This window comes from Prosopis cineraria, unplaced genomic scaffold (genome assembly GCF_029017545.1).
Source record: "Prosopis cineraria cultivar Desert tree isolate PC_DT_omini unplaced genomic scaffold, ASM2901754v1 PC1040, whole genome shotgun sequence".
NCBI classification, from domain to species: Eukaryota; Viridiplantae; Streptophyta; class Magnoliopsida; order Fabales; family Fabaceae; genus Prosopis; species Prosopis cineraria.
In genome coordinates this window covers 1-20,703 of record NW_026556365.1, presented here as the reverse complement: position 1 = coordinate 20,703, position 20,703 = coordinate 1, and the positions used below count along the sequence as shown (strand labels likewise).

At 32.6% G+C, this 20,703-nt stretch overlaps 1 protein-coding gene and 1 pseudogene across 2 annotated transcripts; both read left to right on the top strand.

Moving 5' to 3' along the window:
- The first annotated feature begins 9,258 nt into the window (after nucleotides 1–9,258).
- Nucleotides 9,259–14,838, top strand: LOC129299123 (ethylene-responsive transcription factor-like protein At4g13040). Of its 2 annotated transcripts, none has more exons than XM_054937570.1 (7): nucleotides 9,259–9,563; nucleotides 10,504–10,646; nucleotides 10,791–10,921; nucleotides 11,860–11,944; nucleotides 13,000–13,180; nucleotides 13,842–13,963; nucleotides 14,412–14,838. In XM_054937570.1, exons 2-7 carry the CDS (start codon nucleotides 10,604–10,606, stop codon nucleotides 14,546–14,548), a joined length of 699 nt encoding a protein of 232 aa, XP_054793545.1. In that variant the 5' UTR covers nucleotides 9,259–9,563; nucleotides 10,504–10,603; the 3' UTR covers nucleotides 14,549–14,838. The 2 variants fall into 2 exon arrangements, with proteins under 2 accessions (XP_054793545.1, XP_054793546.1); XM_054937571.1 differs by having other exon boundaries at nucleotides 13,842–13,957; nucleotides 14,412–14,548.
- Nucleotides 14,839–16,195: 1,357 nt separating this feature from the next.
- Nucleotides 16,196–19,117, top strand: LOC129299124 (uncharacterized; annotated as a pseudogene).
- Nucleotides 19,118–20,703: the final 1,586 nt, after the last annotated feature.

The window sequence follows — 20,703 nt, the reverse complement described above, 5'->3', positions numbered from 1 at the left end:
TTTAGACTTTTTCATGATGAATTTCTGGGCAAGGCTAGAGACCCTGCCCGATGAGCCCGATCCCTGCCCGACCCTACCCGCCCGACCCTTCCAAAGTCGGGCATTTTTCGGGTAGGGTCGGGTTTCGGGCTTAGTTTGCTTGCCCAAAAACATTTAGGGCAGGGCATCGGGTTAAGGGGCTACCCTACCCGACCCTGCCCATGCACAGCCCTAGTGCAAGGCGTAGAGGATGGTGTGCTATGGTGCATCCCTATGTTGATATGTTGAAAAGTTATTTTCCATTCTACTTGCAAATGCTTCAAATATTTTTAAAATCACATGCTTTTGTATATATTTTTTACCTTGATTTTTAACTTGTAATAATATATTAGAGCATTTTAAAAATCATGAAAACTAGGGATTCCACCCTTAAAATGTTGCAAACCTGATAATTCAATTAGGTTAGCCCTATGAATACATTAGCTTTGGAAGATAATGATGGATTAGTGTAACCTTACATCCCATTTTTCTCCATTTTTTATTTATTCATTTCCTTTAATTTTAAGCATTCACATCTAGGAAAATTGCATTAAAGAATCTCGAGAACTCACAAGGTTGATTGCGTTGTTTGAGAATATGTTCCTCTAGCACTCTCAAGTAAAAACACATCACAAATATTTAAAGAAAAACGCCTTATAATTCAAACTTGATAGAATATATTTTTGAAAGGAGGGACTATATATTAGAAGTGGCTTTGATAGGTAAGTGAATGACTCGTATAGTGTAAAGCATGTTGGATGAATGTAAAGATTTTATTAGGTAATTAATTTATAATGAAATAGAGCTGCAAGAGGTAATTTGAGCTTGAAGAACCAAGACGTGGGATTGAGCCCACCTTTTTTGTGACTAAGAAGAGAATAAAACAAAAAGTGGGGAAGGGGTTGGCGGGACGTTATCCAATTGGAGTTATGAGGCCGTCCATCCAATCACCGTTTCGTCGGTGCCCGCCCTCCCTTCTCTACCAACCACCCAACGCCTTCCCCTCTCCCCTCTCCTGCCCCCTCCTTTGTCCTTATTTACCCTTATGTCCCTTCCTTCCTCCTCCTTCTCTTGCCGTCCCTCTTATTCCATAATTACCCTTCTCCTTCCTTCACGAGACACAAAAATTAAGGGCCTTTTGATTTCTATTTTCAAAAATCATTTATCTGTTTTTAAAATTTTAAAAAATTTGTTTGAGTAAATGTTTTAAATTCAAATATTTTAAAAACTTTTTTCTTTTTTTTTAAAAAAAAAAAAAAATAAAAACATCATCGAATTGTTTTCGTTTTTTTGATTATTAATAACTACAGTTATTTATGACCAGTCACTATCATGAGATAAACCATTACAATTAATCATTGACAGTTATTACTATAAGTTGATTTTTTAATTAACATAATTGAATAGATTTTCTTTTAATTTTGGTTTAAAGTTTAATCTTTAAAAAATTGATTTATAATTTTTTTAAGAAAGGAACAAAATAAACAAGCTATAAATTTCTTATTTGTTTTGAAAAATTTCTAATTATGTAATGGCATAAATAAAGATAACTAACCTCCCACAATCATTAAGATATTGGGCAACATGTGTTGCCGCGCTATTAAAATGCTCCCTCTGCTAGTATGATATTAATAATTAATAATTAATAATCAATTTACAATTCTAAAAAAATAATTATTTAATTTTTTAAAAAAATTATAAAATTTTTAAATTATACCTTACGTTGAATACCCTATTAAAGTGATCTAATAATTACACTTGAAATTTCAAAAAATCATTTTTGCAAAAGAAATAAAAAATAAAGTATGGTAATAGTATAGTATAGTTGATAAAAAAAAGGAGTTAAGGATAAAAATATTGCTGAAATATATATGAAAAGTTGTAAATAATTATAACTTAATTAAAGATTATTTATATATCTTAACTTTAAACGATTTTATTTTTCATCATCTTCACTTAAATATATTGAACGTCTGTTTATAATTAGTGGGACTCACAATTTTTTAATATTTTTTATTCCCACATTCTCTCTCCTATCTTCTTCTCCGCAACCGCAACTCCAAACTTCACCCCCCACTTCGTCGCCTTCTCCGCTCCTCTACATATCTGTCGCCACCACTTTCCCCCTCTCTCTTCTCCCCCGTCGTCCATTCTCGTCTCCTCTCTCTCCCTCCATCTCTTTATCGACATGAGCAAGGAATAGAGATCATCTGCACCTCAGTGTAGTCGACCTCCCCCTCTCTTCTCCCCCATCTTCAATTCTCAACCCTTCCCGTTCACATGGATTGGCACAAGCTTGTTAACTAGTAGCAAGAACTCCAGCGTTAGAAGCTTTCACAAGGGCAGGGATTTCGCTAGGTCACTTCTCTGACATCCTCTCTCACACACACAAATATTATATATATATATATATACATATACATATATACAATGCATGCAACTCGTGTCTTTGTCATTCAAGCAAGTGGTGAAGGAAGAAGAAGGAGCAGTAAAGGATTTGATGGGCTGATGATGAAGACAGAGAGTAGGAAGGTGACGGTGCTTGAGGAAGGGGTTGAAGCAAGTGGTGCCAGTGGGCTTGCAGAGAGAAGGGGTGTGTTGCGTCGGCGTCGGCGTCTGAGGGAGGGAGGCCATCGGGAGTTGCTGCGAGAGAGTCAAGAAGAAGATGAGGAAGAGCATATGAGAGTTGCAGAGAGAGGGGGAGGGGAGAGAGGGGAACATGCATATTTGGACAAGGATAACGCAACTGAGAGTGACATCAAATGTTGCAGAGGAGGAAGATGATGATGGGGATTGATGAAGAATGAGGAAATGGGGGATAGGAGAGAGAGGGGAGAGTCAAGAAGAGGAAGATGATGATGGGGATTGATGAAGAATGAGGAAATAGGGGATAGGAGAGAGAGGGGAGAGTCAATATTAGTAGAATATAATTTTTTAGAGCCTTTTTAGTTTAAAAAAAGGAGAGGAGAGTTCCTTCTAATTTAGAGGGAAGGCTTTAGAAGGGAGTCCTCCTAATTAAAGGAGGGGAGGGGAGAGGCTCCCCTCCTCCTAAGTAAATGAGGGGAGGGGAGGGGAGCCCTCCCCTCCGCTCCCCTCCCCCCAACCAAATAGATCCCTAGTCTAATGTGGGGGAGCGGGAGGGGGAGAAGAGAGAGAACGAGAGGATAAAAAATATATAAAACAAAGTGACGTGGGGTTCATTATACAATATTTTATAATAACAAATATTAAAAAACTTTAAAAGTGGGCCCCATTAGTAAAAAAATAAACAGAAGGAATGGCAGGGTAGTAAAACAAATTTTTTTTGTGATTGAGAGATATAAATAAGTCTTAATTGAATTTATAATTATTTATGATATTTTGTATACATTTCAGGGATTTTTTTATCCTTAATCCTAAAAAAATTATAAGAATTACTTAATAACCAATATTTTATACCAAGTAAAGCTTTTAAAAAATATTTTAAATTATACATGAAAGGAATTATCATCATCGTCGTCATTAATATTATTACACTCAATGTTTTTAACAGTGAATCAGACATTGAATCAAAAAAGCAAGCGATTCACTATCCACATGGTTCAATCGAGTTAAATCAATAGTCTAACTGGTAACGTACTAATTAAAAAATAATATTAAATGTGTATATAAAATAAATATGAAAAAAAAATTATAATATGTTAATAAAATGATATAACATAACTGTAAATTAATAATATTAGAAATTATAATTTTATAACTTATCAAATATAGGTAAATTTTAATTAAATTATAGATGAATAGATTTAAAAGTATTTATATTTGTATATATAATTATCAATATTTTTATAGAAAAATAATCTCAAATCCTATTTTATACATATGAATTATAAAAAAAATTGAATTTTAGTATAATTTAATTTTTGAATTTTTTTAGCTTTTTAAAATTTTAAACTTTTTTTAATATTATGTTTATAATTATTTAATTTTTTAAAAACTGCTTCAGTTTTTGGTTAAACTTTAGTTTTTGGCTTACTCATGGTTCAACTTCAATTCAATGTGGGTCAATTATAAAAATAATTTTTTAATTTAAATCTAATCATTAGATAATTTGATCACTTAATTTGTTTCAATTTTTAAATTATTGATTGTAATAGAAGACAATTCTATTTGAAATAATGTTATCCTTGCGCCACAAGAAGTAGCACAGGTCTTTCACTGAACCCCAAATCTCGTATGTGCTTTCATCATGCGTGTGTGTGTGTGGACGTGTTTCATTGTCTTGAAGAATCCCCTTACGCATTGAATTCCAATCCACTAACCGACAATACATATTTTCATTTTTTCCTTATTACCTGTAGGCCTTGTCGGTCTCAATAATAATTCTTCAAAAAAATCTTGGCATGAAAATTGGATGATATATCCCACTAAAAACAATATATAATCCCAAATTTCTTGAAAGTCACCGTCACTGACTGTATCAGAATCTTGATCTAGTGCTAAAATTAATAATTTAAAAATAATTAAAAAAATTTGAACCCAAAATTTTTTAAAATTGAATTAAGAAGTGTAAAATATTAGAATGCATGAATACCTTTATTGTAATTTTCTTTAAGCTTGACGGATACATTTGTCTCCCTCAGCTACAATGTAGCGCGGCCTATCATCACCCAAGTTTTTGATTTTTTTTTAAAGTGTTATTTGATGTAATTTTTTTTTGGGTAAAAGAATGAAAATACTTATAAAGTAGTCAGTCATAGACATTTAATATCTTAAAGTGATAACAAGAGTAAAAATATTCATAACGTTACATGGATAAGTGTAAAAGTAATTAGATTGTTAATTTTGACCTAACACCATTAACTTTAATTATTAAATGCTAACTGTGCATGCTACGTGTCAGTTTTTGCTAACGTAGACTAAAAAAGGAGAAAAAATACCCACAAAATTATCACCCAGGAGCAAAAATACCCTATAACGCCATTAGAGTAGATGCAAAAGTGATCAATCTATCCAATTCCTTAAATGTTGACCGTTTAGTTAACACCTAAGTAAAAATTCACTATTTTTTCATTGATGTGGACAAAAAATATTTTTAGATAAAATTCTCTAGAAGTTAATCGATTATTGTATAAATATCATGTGAGAAAATGTTATTTTGACTGAATATCAAATTAAATTGCTTGTTTCTTTACAGCAGTGGTGAAAATCATTTGAAAATTTTGAATCTATCGTGAATGTAATTGCTTAAGGTTGTGACAATATTCTTAAGCTAGATGTGCTTAGTGTCGATCTTCGATTTTGAACCACCTATTTCACTATTTTAAATATCAGGTTTTGCAGACAGAAAAATGAGTGGATGGGGAGAAAGGAAGGAGGCGAGATGTGTGATAATGAAAAGAAACCATATGACATTGATTTTGATGGATTAGTCACATTGCACCTATGAAAGTAATATTATAGATACTCATATAATGATTGATCAACGTCCGTAAAAATTTATCTTGGAATAATTTTTGTTTACACTAGTGAAAAAATAGTCAACTTTTGCTTAGGAGTTAACTAAACAGTTAACATTTAAGGGATTGAATGTATTGGTCACTTTTGCACCAACTCTAGTAACGTTACGGGTATTTTTGCTCTTGGTCGATGACTTTGTGGGTATTTTTGTCCTCTTTTTTTGTCAACGTCAACAAAGACTGACACGTGGCATGTACAGTCAGTATTTAATGGTCAAAGTTAACAGTGTTAGGTCAAAGTTAACAGTCTAATTACTTTTACATCCATCCATGTAATGTGGATATTTTTGCCCTTTTCGTCACTTTAGGATACTGAATGCCCGTGATTGACTATTTTGTAAATATTTTTACCCTTTTTTTCTATACTTTAGTTCCATGAACGTAATCCTTTCCAGATTGATAACTAAAAATAAAAAATACACTAAATTAACATTGTGTTTCAAATTTTAAGCAAAGACCAAAACGTGAATTTCCCTGCGCGCAAGAGACAACAATTAGGTCATCTCTTTTTCTTAACCTAAAAAGTCATCAAGTTAACAATTCACAAATTATGAAAATGCAACTCTTCTCAATATATTAATCACATCAATATATCAATATATATAATTAAAAGGAAGTTGTATTATTCATAAGTAACCCGTTAAAAATAATGTGATAAAAAATTGTTTACGGTAATTTGCAAAATATACAAAGAAAGTCAAGCATTGATAAAAAATTTGAGCAAATATTCGTTAATCCTCTAAGAATGGTAAGGGAGGCTAAGTAGAACATTCAAGAAAGTACCGGAATGATATTGTTTGGTAAATGATATATATTTAAAGAATTAAATGTTAATAGAATATGATGATGTTGTGCACTTATTTAACTAATTTTATTTAGTTGAATAAAGCGTGCTATTGTTGTAGTAGGAGTCATTACCTAATTTTTCAATTTTTCATCTAAGGAAAAAAAAGTAGATTAGACCTGATTTGGGCTGTTTTTTTTTTATTTTTAAATTATTTTATGAAATTTGTAATGAACAATTATGAATGTTGATGGATGTTATTCATGCATTTCATGCAATAAGACAAGGCCCTCGTGGTGACATGCGAGTTTCCATTACAAATTTACAACCTTGTAAGTTACTCCTTCCAATATTTTTATAGGGTTTCGGCCAAAAAAAAAATGATACGGTATTTTAACCCTCACATGGTTTAATAAAAATAATCAAATAGTCAACAGTTAATAGTATTTCTTCTGTCTCATATTGTTAGACAATTTTAAGAGAGATGTGCTATCTCAAAATATAAAATATTTGGAGAAAAATAAAATTTTTTTAATTGATACTTTTTTAATATTATCTTTTCCATTATATCCTCTTTCTTTAATATTATATCATTAATTATTTTATAAAATTTTTCACATTTTTCCAATCATATCTTTAGATGAAATAAATATAACAACTTTTTTTTTTTTGCCAAATGAGATAAATATAACAACTTAGTTTTTTTAAGTCTTACAAATGAAAGTAAATTATATAATTACAAGAAGAAAAAAGAAGTTCAGCATGCCACTGAGGTTTCTGCTTATACAAATAAATAGAAATAAAACATTTGAACATTTAGAGAACATGCTAGATGCTAAATATGACAACATATTGAAAATATCCACATTAATAACTTGAATGAAATATTATAAAGTATGGTTGTAATTGAAAATATATATAACAAACTTATCCAATGACTTATGTTTTAAACCAAATGAGATTTTTAAAAAAGGTCCTATATTATACTCTTTCTGTTCATATATATATGCACACACACACAAAGGTAGTGTTTTTAACTAAATTTTACATATCAATAAAAATTTATTATTTGGTTGAAATTACCTAAAATAACAATAATTTTTTTAATTTTATTCCTAATAATGTCATAATTAATATCATCGTGATAATGGGCAAAGTACACAATTAATATCTCCTTTATTTTTTAAGACAATAACAAAATTATTTAATTACTCAAAAATATCATGACACTCTTTGTATTTAAAAATTAAAAAAATTTAAAAAATACTTTATATATAAAATTGGAAGGAGTAGTATAAAGAGAGTTAAGGTAAAGGGAGGAACTTTCATTATTGTTCATTATCATCATTAGTTAGTAGATTGGCTCTGTTCAGCCTTAGATTTTGTTCAATCTTCAAATTCCAATACGCATCAAAGATGTCTAAACATGAATAACTATGGTATATTTCTTCTGTTTTTATATATAAGATATTATTAATTGAGTTACACAAACTAATAAAAATTAGTCATCTGATTAAAAATACATCAATATTTTAATTTTGTCCTTAATTGTTGTAAATAAAAAATGAATATCTTTTTTAAAGTAAATTAATAAGAGTTATTATCATTTTCTCCTTTAATTTAATAAGAATATAATGATCTATTTATTAAAAATATGCTAACAACCTCTTATATTTATGAATAATTTTTTTTAAAAAACTTTTTATATATAAAGATAGAGGGAGTATTATTTTTCTCATTTCTATTAATTAGTTTTGAGCTCCATGAATTCAACTCTAATATGCTCCTTCCAAATCATACACAAGAACATAGTATTGGTAATTATTTCATTTCACAGCTTTTAAAAAGACTAGTCGAAAAATTTAATTTTTTTAAAAATGCACATTTTTTCAATTATATATTTATTAAATGCAGTATATAAGTGCCTTGTAGTAACAATTAAAATTTTAATGGACTATTTTTTTAAATAAAAAATTAATCATTTAATCTTGTAATCTTGACTCAATTATAATTCAACTTTTAAATTTTAACTTATTGTAATTCAGTTATTATAGTTTTAATTCAGTTGTATTTCACTCCTTGAACTTTAATTCTTGCAACCCAATTTCTATAATTTTAATAATTTCAACTATTAGTCTTATATTTAAAAAATATAAATATTAAAAATATTTTAAATTTTAAATTTTTATAATATTTATAAAAATTAAAAGGGATTTAGTAATTTAAAATAGTAGTTCTAAACTTTAACATAATTTTAATCTTTATAATTTTATTTTTTAAAATCTAGAGTCTAACATTTTAAATGGTTAAAATTATAAAGATTGAGTTGCAAAGAATTATAATTTAGGAATGAGTTACATCCAGTTCAAAATTATAAAGACTGAGCTATAATAAATTAAAATTTAAAAATTAAGTTATAACTAAGTCAAAATTATAAAAATAAAATGATAATTTTTTCAAAAAAATAATTAAGTATAATATAGTTGAAAATTATATGAATCATCCAGTGCCCTATGCTCTAATATTATAAGGCATTTCTTTTAAGTATCATGTTAAAAAATGTAAAATATTTTAAATTTTTCAACATATAATTAATATAGTTTTTCAAAAATATCATTTACTGGAGCTACAATTAATAATGGTTTTTTTAAATGAGAAAACTTATTAAAGAAGGATAATAAACATAGAAAAATCATGTAATTTTAAATATTATTAATTAACTTATTAGATGAGTTAAAACTTAAAAGCATTATTTTATAATTATGAATTTGGACCAAATATGACTTCTAGAAAATTTTGGGAAGATGCGAGTACTCAAATGTCGAGGGTAACATGGTAAATTGGCAATGTCTTCCGTACACCTAAATCCTTGTGCATTTGTTGGCCACGCAAAGGGTAGTATTGGCATTTAACAAAAATCGAAGTACTGCACACGGTAACTATGTTCCCATTCTCTTGTTCAATCCCCCCTCTCTCTCCTCGATTTTCTCTCTCCACACCATCGTACGCCTTCTTCGCCACTACGGCCTCTCTCTCTCTCTCTCTCCAGCCCACACATACAATGGGGGGAGAGACATAAAAACAAAAAGGTGGTAGACAGATGCATGAGCCACAATTAACAAAATAAACAATATTGAGACCATACTCGCCACCACCTTCTTCTTCCTCTTCCGTAAAAGTCTAATCTTCTCGTGGGTTTTCTCTTCTGGGTTCTGCGCTTTCTCAGCAATTAATCATCAGCTCATCTGACACTTTCTCTTCAGGTACCGCCAACAATGGCCTCTTCTCTTCAATGTCTCCGTGCTTTTCTCTGTTGTCTCTGTGGGTTTTACTTGTTCTTGGTCGTGGCCATTCTGTGTTGACGGCTTGAAAGTTAAAACAACTTGGTCCTCCTCCTTGTTTTCTTGAATTTTGGTCTTTCGGGTAATTCGAAAGTGTTTCTGGCAAAATGTTGTTTATGGTCAATCCGGTCACCCCTCTGACACGGTGGTTGGCTGAATGAGTTGACTTCTGCCAAATCAGAGACATTCGGAGTTAATGTTTTCAAATTCTTATTCCATTCAATATTACGGGTCTCTGGGGTTTTAATTGTATGTGAATTACAATATCAACTTCTTCTTGTCAACTTTAGTCTCTCTCAAGAAAGGTTATCAACTTATCGCTCGCGAGCTTTCAAGGTTTAATCATACCTTCTGCTTTTGTTCAAATTGAATTATCGATTTCTATGGTTCTTGTAGAGGTTTATTCGACATGAAAGAGACTATAATCATGTCATGATCCAGGTTTTCTGTTACTGTAATGGTTTGTTTATACATATAGGTTTGGTTTTGTCGGTCTAAGCATGGGGGCACTATTGATTTATTGCTTCAATTTTACTGCTAGCAGTCCTTGTATGAAAATCTCTTTCTTGATATTTCATTATGAGCATCTTCCTCCTTCTTTGCTCTCCTCTGATATTTATTCACTTGTTTTAGGTACTTGGACTAGGAGAAGACCATATATTTATATTATAAAAACTATAAGTAGATCTTTTTAAGAAGGCACAGTCATTACTCATTACTCATTTGTAGCAAATTGTTTTGTAATTACATGTTCTCTTCATCTAGTTTTACTATATCTTACTATCTTTTTCTCCAATTGTTTTCTTCCATTATAGCTCTAACTTTAGTTTTCATCTGCCTGAAACTATTGACTGTGTTCTAGCTACTCCACCTCCTGTGTCCAAGGAAAAGATCAGTATGATAGGAAGGCTTTTGAGTTAAACATTGTGCTCTAATGACTTGTTAAGATATTGGAAATAACCATGGTAAGCTTGAGAAGGCGCAGACTTTTGGGACTATGCTCAGGTAAATGTTGGTAAAATTGTATCTGTTGTGAACTGTTCCTAATGGAAGGAGGAGAACCATGATTTGGGTTGTTTAGAGTCTCTGTGGTGAGTTGTATTTTAGAATGAATTGACACTATTCACCACAGTTACTGGGCATTTGCAGGGAACAGCTCCTTTGTCACTCCGCTTCCTCTGTATTGTGAGAATTTAACTGCTTATGAACAATCAATTCAGCGTGCCAAACTTAAGAATTCAAATCCTATGATCTCAGATGACAAAAGCATCCTGGACAGTGTAAGAATGCAATTATTAATAATAGTAAATATTTAAAGTATTAAAGTGGAAACATAAAAGTTTGTTGAAGCGGGCTAGTGGTGTGGGTAGGTATGCAGTGAGAGGTCTCTGGTTTGTCCTCCATTTGATCATTGTAAAAGAAAATGGTAAAAAGGATAGCATCTGAGGTTGGCGGTCTCCATGATCTCATCATATATGTCTTCTTTTGCTGGATGAGGCATATGGGTTAACTACTCACTAATTAGAAATGGAACCATAATTCTAATAGTTTCTTGCAAGGCTACATATCCAATTGAAGCATGGAGTTCGGAAGCAATTTTAAGTTAACAAAGCAATCCTCTTTCTTCATTTCAAAATATTTATATGGCAGAAAATGTCAGAAGGCTACAAATTAGAGGCTCTATGCTCAATTTTAGGACTGACAGCTCTCCTAGGATGACACGTTCTGATTTAATAGATTATATTTTCATAACAGTTTCATGCATGAAAACCTACATGCTCCTATCACTATACTTAATATATGAAGTTCATGTTATTTATTTTGATTTTTTTGGGCCCTTTGGGTAGGATGGGTTAGTTGCTTGGCTGTCCAAAAAAGAAAAAAGTGAAAGGAAAAGATTGAACTGTTTGTTGAAAGAGGCAAGGTGCTAATGAAAACTTCATGTATTTTTTGTTTTTTCCACTTCTTCAATTGGTTGAATAAATCCAGAAACTCCTTGATGATGAATCAATGCCTTTATGAAATACAGATGTTGATCTTAATCCATAAGTCATACCATCTGTAAATGGATCAATTAGCATTTGATGTACAGACATGATCATAACAGATACTTTCTAAGTTGACAAGTATTAGAAAGTTTTGTTGTTGGGATCCTTTAATTATTGATATCTTATATGGCTTGAAGCTTCTACGGAACTCATTTAATTTTGTTTCCTAGAATACCGTTGTGAAAGAAGAACCTGGATCATCGAATGCATCGGGCTCTAGCTCATCAAAGGAGCAGCCCAGTGAACAGGTTTCAGGTTTGTTGTTTGAGAGACATGTCTTTTTCCTATCCTGGGGTGTCTGATTTAGTTTATGACAAATTAACTGAAGCAGTAGTTTGCTTATTGCACTATCAGAGGTGTTTTTATGTGTTTTGTTAAACTTAATGTATTGATATTCATCAATATGTTTTCGACTATAATTGCATGACATTGTCACATGAAAGTATATCACGCCCCAGAAGTAGTAGACAGTGGAAGCTTCTATGACGTGAGAAAAATGAGCAACAATGGAACTCTGTTTGGAATGAACCATGTAATATTTTCATTTGCGACCAACAAGTGATGTTCAAATTGGCTAATTTGATAAATTTGTCAGACTGTTCATAGGAAATTGTAGATCGAAGTTATCAAATGACATTTTTCTTAACGTACAAGACTTTCCTAATGCTCTCTTAACGTTTAACTCTCTGAAGAAAAGTATAGTTGTTAGTTTTCTGGAACATCAGTGGTTGATGAGTTTCTAAAAGACAAGAAAACAAATGCTTGATGAGATGATTTGGTATAGTTGATTTATTTAACTGATAGCCATTGTATGACCTTTTAAGTGGTCATCAATGACTGCTTCTTCAAGCATCATTAAGAGATTTCCCATACAAGTTTATCAGCTTAATTAAAAATATTGCTTTTGGAGATACTAAAATACAGAAAACTCTTAGCAAGGTCAATCAGTTATTACGAATCAGTGATCTACCAATGGATAATTGGATATCCTGTACAGCTCATTTGTTTGTGTGTCATCAACTTCAGCAAATGATGAATCACCTGCTGGCACACAATCTTGGACTTTGTGTTATCCGTCTATATCATAAGGCTTCAAATGTTCCACGCAGAGAAACATATGATTTTCATGGATAACCAACAGTCCGCAAGTGGATCTGAAGTTGGCAGACACGTTTCGGGAGTTTACTTGTCTCGGTTCTGTTTTGGAGTAGTTTTGTTTAACCAATTGGTTTTCATCTCTTGAAGAATTTTGTAAGATACTTATGGCTACTGGCTTGTTGGTTATGGTTTTCATTGACTTCATTTTGCAGGGCCTCCTATCAAGCGCAGAAAGCGGCACAGGAGAAAGAATTCACATAATCAAGAAGCATGTCCCATGAGAGGCGTCTATTTCAAAAACATGAAATGGCAAGCAGCTATAAAGGTGGATAAGAAACAGATCCACCTGGGGACTGTTAGTTCCCAGGAAGAGGCTGCTCACTTGTATGACAGGTAGTACCTTGAGTTGTAGGTTTTTGCTACCTACAATGGCCTCCTAAGTAGCTCTTTCCCAAGTCATCCTGAGAATATTCATATCTTCTGCTTCTGTTTGGTTATCTGCTAGCAGCAGACCTACTCATACTCACATTGACTGACACTGAAAATGTCTTATTTAAATTCTTAACAGCCACATGTCATGTCTTTCTTTGAGATTTTTTTTCTTCCTTTGATTAACCATTTCTGATGAAATTGCTTGATATATTGGGAAGTTTACTTGATTATCTCTGTCTGTGTATGAGCTTGTATGGTATTATATTCAATCTTCATCAGAGTTTCTCCTTCTCCCCTCATTTCTGATTGGCAGGGATGTATATGTAAAGTATTACATATCGTAACGCGAGTATATCATTTTCTATGATGCACTGTCATTTCTATATGGCCACCAATCCTGCATCAACTTTCCTTCGGTCAATCACAAAGACCATTAAACTAGCTGCCATATAAGTATGTTAGATCCTCATTAAGAAAGACATTGTTGGAGGTTTAAAATTTTTAGAGAAAGGTGTGAAATCTAGAAGCCGAAAAATGTTATCCTTTGGATTGTAATAGAATTTCATCTTTCCATACCATGATCTCTGTGTTTAGCATATGTGCATTGCTTATTTGTTGTCAGGGCTGCTTTCATGTGCGGGAGGGAGCCGAACTTTGAGCTTCCAGAAGAAGAGAAGCGAGAACTGCGTGAATTTAAATGGGAAGAATTTCTTGCCATGACGAGGCAGGCAATAACCTGTAAAAGTATTCTTCCTCTTCTAAAATTTTCATGGATAAATTACTTTGATGGTGTTTATGGTTTCACATATTTATTATTTAATCCTTGTTGTTTAAAAATTTATCTCTAGGTCCTATAATTTAGATGTCTGTCAGTGTGGCATTAACAATAAATAGGAAAAGCTTAAAAAAAAAAAAAAGAATCCAGAGTATCTAAGTTAGGCTCACTAACCATCTTGACAGTCTATAATATTTACAAACCATACATACTAGTGGATTTCATTATCATCTACTTTTATACATTTTGTTGACATAAATCGCACATGTTAAGAGTGAAAAGATGACAATTGGTCTGACCGTGTTTGTAAAACTCATGGTGCATCTTCTAAATAACGATAGGGCTGAACAACATGAAATTTAAGCATGACTTCCATTTTCTTGCATTTTAATTGCTGTTCTATGCAAAATATTCTAGAACACAAGAGAAGAGTTGGCCCTGGCTCACGCAGGTCGGAGCTGCCACCGGTGCAGAAATATGAATGGGACAGTAAGCAAGGAGCAAGTGGATCCTCTGCTTGTGAAGATGCAGAGCAGGAAGTATCAGTCTCTTGAAAATTAAGACTGAGCAAAGATGAAGCCCTAGTTCTAACAGTTCCATTTTAGTAGCTAGTTTCCATTTTCATATATAGAAAAACATTATGTTATATTAGGCCAGATTTTGATAGAATTCATTGTCCCTAAGATAGTAGATTACTATAGCTCAACTTAATAAAAGGGTAACAAGGAAGCACAAAATATTATTAACAAATACATGACATGTGGACATATTTGATGCTACTGAAGCGTCTTGTTGTGTTGTATCTAATTCAGGTGATAACTACGATATGGTTCCATTTTTTTAAGGATTGGTTGGTGTTTACTGTTTCTGCCTTTGCATTTGATGTAGTGCAGGGCTGTCTTTGTTCCAACATGGCCATGAACGTGTATTGTTCCTGAAGAAAAATGTTTCGTAGCAATTAGTTACGAAGCTTACGTTAAACTTGTGTGTATTTCCAATGCACTTGAACTTCTTTTGATGCACTGATTACTGGATCTGTTGATGGAATGATGTAAATGAACAATTTGGTGTTTTGGGAGAACATCAAAACTTTTCAAAGCATTCACATCACTTTTTTCCCCATGGTTTTCAGAGAAATATAGTCTGCACGTTTCAGCCTTTGGCATATTTGAGCATTACAAGGGATTGAATTTGTGACTGTTTGTACATTATTATTTTCAAGTTTTCTAAATTATCTCAGTGCCTATATTTTTGAGTACTATAATATCGTGCAATTTATATATCCGGTTCTAACTAATGAGATAATGTTTCTTCTTGTTATATAGTTCTTTAGTTGAAAGATCTCATGACTTGTGAAGATTCTTATGTTTCAGCTTCCTATTTCTCTTAATTTATCATTAAATTAAATTATGGGCTTATGCTAGGTGCACTATTCATAATTTATGACTAGAGCTGTTTTCTATTATATATTACTCTTTAAGATAATAAGACATCGTATTGATTATAAAATTTTAAATATAAATAGTGTGACTCATTTTTTTATTACTTATAAGTATTTTTATATGAGGTAATTTTATTTGAGATACAGTGCCGGCTCATTTTAAATATATATAGATTTCACTAGTAGTTTTTATAAATTACTACTATTAAATTTTAAATTCTTTAAGCCCAAAAAAAAATGACATTTTTTTCCCTTACAACCCTTCATTAATCAAATATAGTTAAATATAAAATTCTAATTGGATGTGAAAATAGTAATATGATACATGAAGAATCATATGTAGTTAAATCTAAAAAAAAATATATTAAGTGATTTACAAGTTATTAACGATATAAATCATTTTTCTTTCCTTGTCATAATAAAAGAAAAAGAGTCATTTATAACTAGCTAATTGTTTTTTTTTGGGTCCCACTAGCTAATTATATATTAATATACTCGAGATAACAAAAAAGCTTATCAATAAAAAAAAAATGACCCAAATGTAATATGTATCAAGCAAAAAAAAAAAAAAACCGAATATGCCTATCTCTGTAGACTCGGACGATTTTTCTTTTTCTGTTTGGGCTAGCCTGATCCATGATCTTGCCCAAGGACGAATCATTCTGAATCCAGTTCACTCTTTTGGCCCATCTACTTGGACTGTGTTTTCACCGGAATCACTGCACGCCGCGTCCGCCTCAGCACGGTGTTTTGCTGCTTCTGAAGCTCTGGTGCTGCATTTTGGCGACCGTCCACAACAATAGTAGTGGCTTGTGGGTCTGGCGGCAAAATCAGCTGATTATAAGAAGTCAAGAGTGTTGTTTTTGAGTTATAGGAGTCTGTAAGAACGAAGAAAATGGCTGGTGAGGATCGAGTAGCCCCAAATGGACTAGATGCATCTTCTTCGCCTTCGTCGGTTTCATCGTCTTATGATTGGAAGAAGCGCGTTTTATCCCGGCACTTTTAGCAGGTGCTCTGTTTATTTTTTCTTCTGATTGTTTCTAAGATCACGATTTTGTTGGGTTCTTTACCTCCTACTCGGATTCGATTATTGTTTACGTTAATTTTTTGTCCGGAGAAGCAGTTTTTAATGGTTCGAGTTCAGGGCTGGATTTTTCCCCTTATTTTTTGTATTTGAGTTTTATTGAGGCAATGAGATTATTTGTTTATGTTGTCGCGGATTTGTTACCATTTTGGATCTTCTGAGAGCAGGGGTTGTTGGTTCTGGAGCTGGCTTGTTTTCGAAGCATCGGACAACTCTCGGTCTTGCGAATGTTACTGCTAGTTATGCAGCTAACTTTGCCATTGTCACTGGTTGCTATTGTGGTAAGTTCTTGAATTTGGTGTCTCTGTGCGTGATTACTCATTTATTGTTAAATCTTGAGCTTGTAAGGCTTTTAAGCCATGTTGTCCTGGTGGTTTTGACCATGTTGTTTGGGTATGTTAGGCTGTTAGCTTGTTTTATTTTGATGTCTGCTTAATTGATCTTTACTGTTTGGAAGGAGATTTTCTCCGTTTGTTAAGCTTCCCATGAGTGAATTTAAATTAAGAATCTGGAGTCAGTCAATTATTAATTGTCACTCTTTCACATGCTACCCAGAGAATTGAAAGATGGTACATTGTCTTGAGAGGATGCCACCAACTGATCAAAGTCAACAAACAACCCTTTTGAAGAGCTCATATCTACCATTACCATCTTAGGTGGTTCCTGTGAAATGATGTCTTGTGTCTAGTGTGTGCTGGAGGCATTCCAATATGGAGGGTGACCCTTGTGTTCTTGTAGTCTTTAAATCCATTTTCCCTGGTATCTCCATCTTTATAATTCTTAATTGTCCTTGTGGAAACGCTTTAATGAATAGATACGTAGGATTTTGGAAAAGAAAATAACATCTTGTCAACAAATGAAGCACGCCTTCCTGATTATAGGGGAGGATTTTTTTTAGGTGTCTCTGTATATTATATAAGTGAGCAAAGAACCAAGAACATGTTTGCTATGCATTTCTGCCAGCAATTGCCCATCCTATCAAACCCATTCCACCACCATCCCTTTCCTATCTGTTGCTCCCCACCCTCCTCATAAAATTCTTGGCTCTTTGTTCAGCTCTATGCCAGGGAAATATGAGTATTAATTGAAGATAAAAGACTGTATTATCGCTAATTGTTGTTGGATTTGAGAGGGAAAAACATTGGTCTTATATTTAAATTGTCAATTCCAAGGTGAAAATTCATTATATGTAAAGTGCATCTTGCAAATGAGTATCAAGAAAAGTAGAATGTTGAAAACAATATTTTATCTTTGGATGACAAGTTGATACTCTGAATTGAACTGGAATGAATTATCTAATTGGTCAGGGGCACGTGAATTTGTTACTGCAACTAGAAAAACTGGACCTGATGACCTATGGAACTCTGTAATAGCTGGATTTGGAACTGGTGCTCTTCTAGGGGCGTCTGCAAGGTCAATTTCTGCTACTCTCCCTCTTATATATTGATGAGAATTCAACTTTTTCTTCTTCCTTCACACATAATTTTTTATATTAGCTATTTACTGCAACCCAGCTTTATCATATAATATATATATAATATATATATGTTTTGGACCGTGTACTAGCTCATATGAGGCAATTTAGACTGAGACAAAGCCTTGTACACTAAGATCCATGGTTTCCCTTTTCTTTTCATGTTGAACGTTGTCGTGATTCTGTTTTAGAAAGTTGTGTCTTTTTTCCTTTTCTTTGTGTATTTTTCGTTTTCCTGATGATTCCTCAATTGCCATATAGTTTGGCAATAGTAAATAGTTGAGCATATATATTTTTGGATAATTTTTATGATAATGTTCTAGTATAAAATTACAAAATTGCATTACCTGGTGCAAAAATGCATATTCATATGCTATCATTGCTTGCATCTGGTTTGCCACAAGACTACCATCCTTCATGGATATACCAATTCCAATCTTCTGCCATCAAAATATAATTGCTTATGGCGTCTTTGGAGAGAGATGAGGAAAAAGAGAGAATCAGTATAAATAGAAAAAGGGAATATCATAATGCCAATACTCTGCTGGCTACTCCGTGCCTCTCTGGTTCACTACAATAGTTTAAACTGCAGAGGGCATAGGTTTTGGCGCTGGTACCTAAAGGGGGGGGGGAATTCTTTTGTACCAATTTCTTTCTGAACATATGACTGCATGAATGTCTTTCAAGCATGAAGTTATGGATAATTTCCGTATAATGTGTGATTAAAGAGATTTTTTTTTTGGGGGAGATTTTAGGAGGTCAACGTGGTGCAGCTAAATACTCAGCCATCTTTGCCATTGCGGGTACCACAGCAGATTTTTGCTTTTCTGAAGCTGAAATCTGTGTTGAGGGACTACAATAAATCTGTATGTCAGGAAGATGAGAATTCACAGAAGACTAGCAGTAGCAGCTGGTTAAGATTGCCAGAGAAGGGAGTGGTTCCCAATCCGAGTGCTTGATGAGGAAGCCCTTGCTGCAAAACGGGCTCAGGAAGAGAAGTTCCTTGCGCAGCAAGCTAGAATCCGAAATCTAAGAAAAGAAGAATCATGAGAACTGCAAATTTTGAGTGAGGATGTAAAAGTTCTTGGATTAGGAAATAAAAGGATTTCCGGCCTTCTTCCCAAGCTGCTTGGCAAGGGCTTCAACAGAGATTTTGAAAGTATTTGCTACTTGGAAATGATTTCCAGACTCATGATCCATCTGCTAGGCATTCAAATCAAAAGGGATTTTTTATAAAACAAATTTCAAATACAAGAGCAGATATGTAATTATTATTTTTTGTGTGCAAAACATTATCAGGATAGATAGATAATTTCAGGTTTGATAATTTAAGTCCAATTGCAAGGATAAATGATAAGGAGTAAAATGTTTATAAATATAGAAAAACAATGGTAACAAATTATATTATCACAGTTTAGACTTCACACGGCGTTGAGGGGGCCACGTGATCTAATAATTACGAACTATGCCATTGGAATTGGAAAATAAGGGTCATTCGAAGAGGTTCATGATGTGGACGTGATGAGGTGGGAAGGGTGAGCATGTGGAATCAATATACCAAGCTCATTTACCAATTAAAGTTAATATTAGTTGGGGATTGAGTTTCAATCCTTATGTATATAATAATTTATTTAAGAGATGTCTGTTTATTACTTTCATTATGTAGTAGAGATATTATCTGCTATTAGTGAAATTTACTTCTTATATTTATAAAAATCCATATATTGAACTCACTTTACTAAAAAAAAAAAATTATCTAGCTCGATAACAATGGAATTATTATAATTATATAATGGTCTATTATATAAATTAAAAGTTGAAATAATTGGAATTGTAAAATTGAATTACGGCGTTGTACCAGATGTTTGAGACATGCTTTTCTTCCAAGGTTCCAGTACAAACCACGATTTCTGTATGATGCAACAGATCAAGTTTTTCTCGTGTGGGTAGCATTAAAAATAATCCTTTTTTTTTTTTTTTGGACACACGGAAATGCTATATCCTTTTATTTGTGTAGTTCCAATACAACCACAATTTCCGCATGTTATTAGTTTGCTGCTTTTTTTTTTATTTCATTTAATTTTTTAAATAGGAAAAATGACATAGAGGGACCGTGAATTGAGGGTAATTAACTAATTATTTTGAAATATCTAAATTCTGTGTTTACAGAAATTTTTTGAGCAATTACCATAATAACCATATTAAAAAAGAATCTCATCACCACTTATTGTAAGAGCTTTGAGAAAAATTATTGATCCTTGAAGCTGAATGATTATAGTGATTAAGACAATGATTATGATGACTATTTTATTTCAACGGATAACAAAAAGTGCTTAGTCAATTATAATTAATTTTTTAAAAAAATATTTCTGGTAAAAAAAATTAAAATTATTTTATCAGTCAACAAATTATTGATCCCCAGAGCTGAATAACAATAATAAAAAAAAACACTTACTGCTTTAAGTAACGTATCAGTGTCCAGTTTAACAGTTTTTGCATTTTGGCGCCAGATGATCATCTTCTTGATCCAACGTCTACAAGCCAGGCCGGGGCACGCATAAGCTGCTACCGGTTCAGAATCCTCCCGCCGTCAGCTCAGAAATCCTGTTTCGAGACTAGGTTTTCCTCTCTTTCTTCCTCTCTTTTCTTTTCTTTTCTTTTTTCCCCCTTCATTCCCCCTCTCAAAATCTTGTTTCTTGTTTTCGTTTTC

Coding starts and splice junctions, on each gene's coding strand:
- LOC129299123 (XM_054937570.1), top strand. CDS start 10,604: ATGGTAAGCTTGAGAAGGCGCAGACTTTTGGGACTATGCTCAG. Junction 10,922..11,859: donor ACAAAAGCATCCTGGACAGT/GTAAGAATGCAA, acceptor TTTGTTTCCTAG/AATACCGTTGTGAAAGAAGA. Junction 11,945..12,999: donor GCCCAGTGAACAGGTTTCAG/GTTTGTTGTTTG, acceptor TTCATTTTGCAG/GGCCTCCTATCAAGCGCAGA.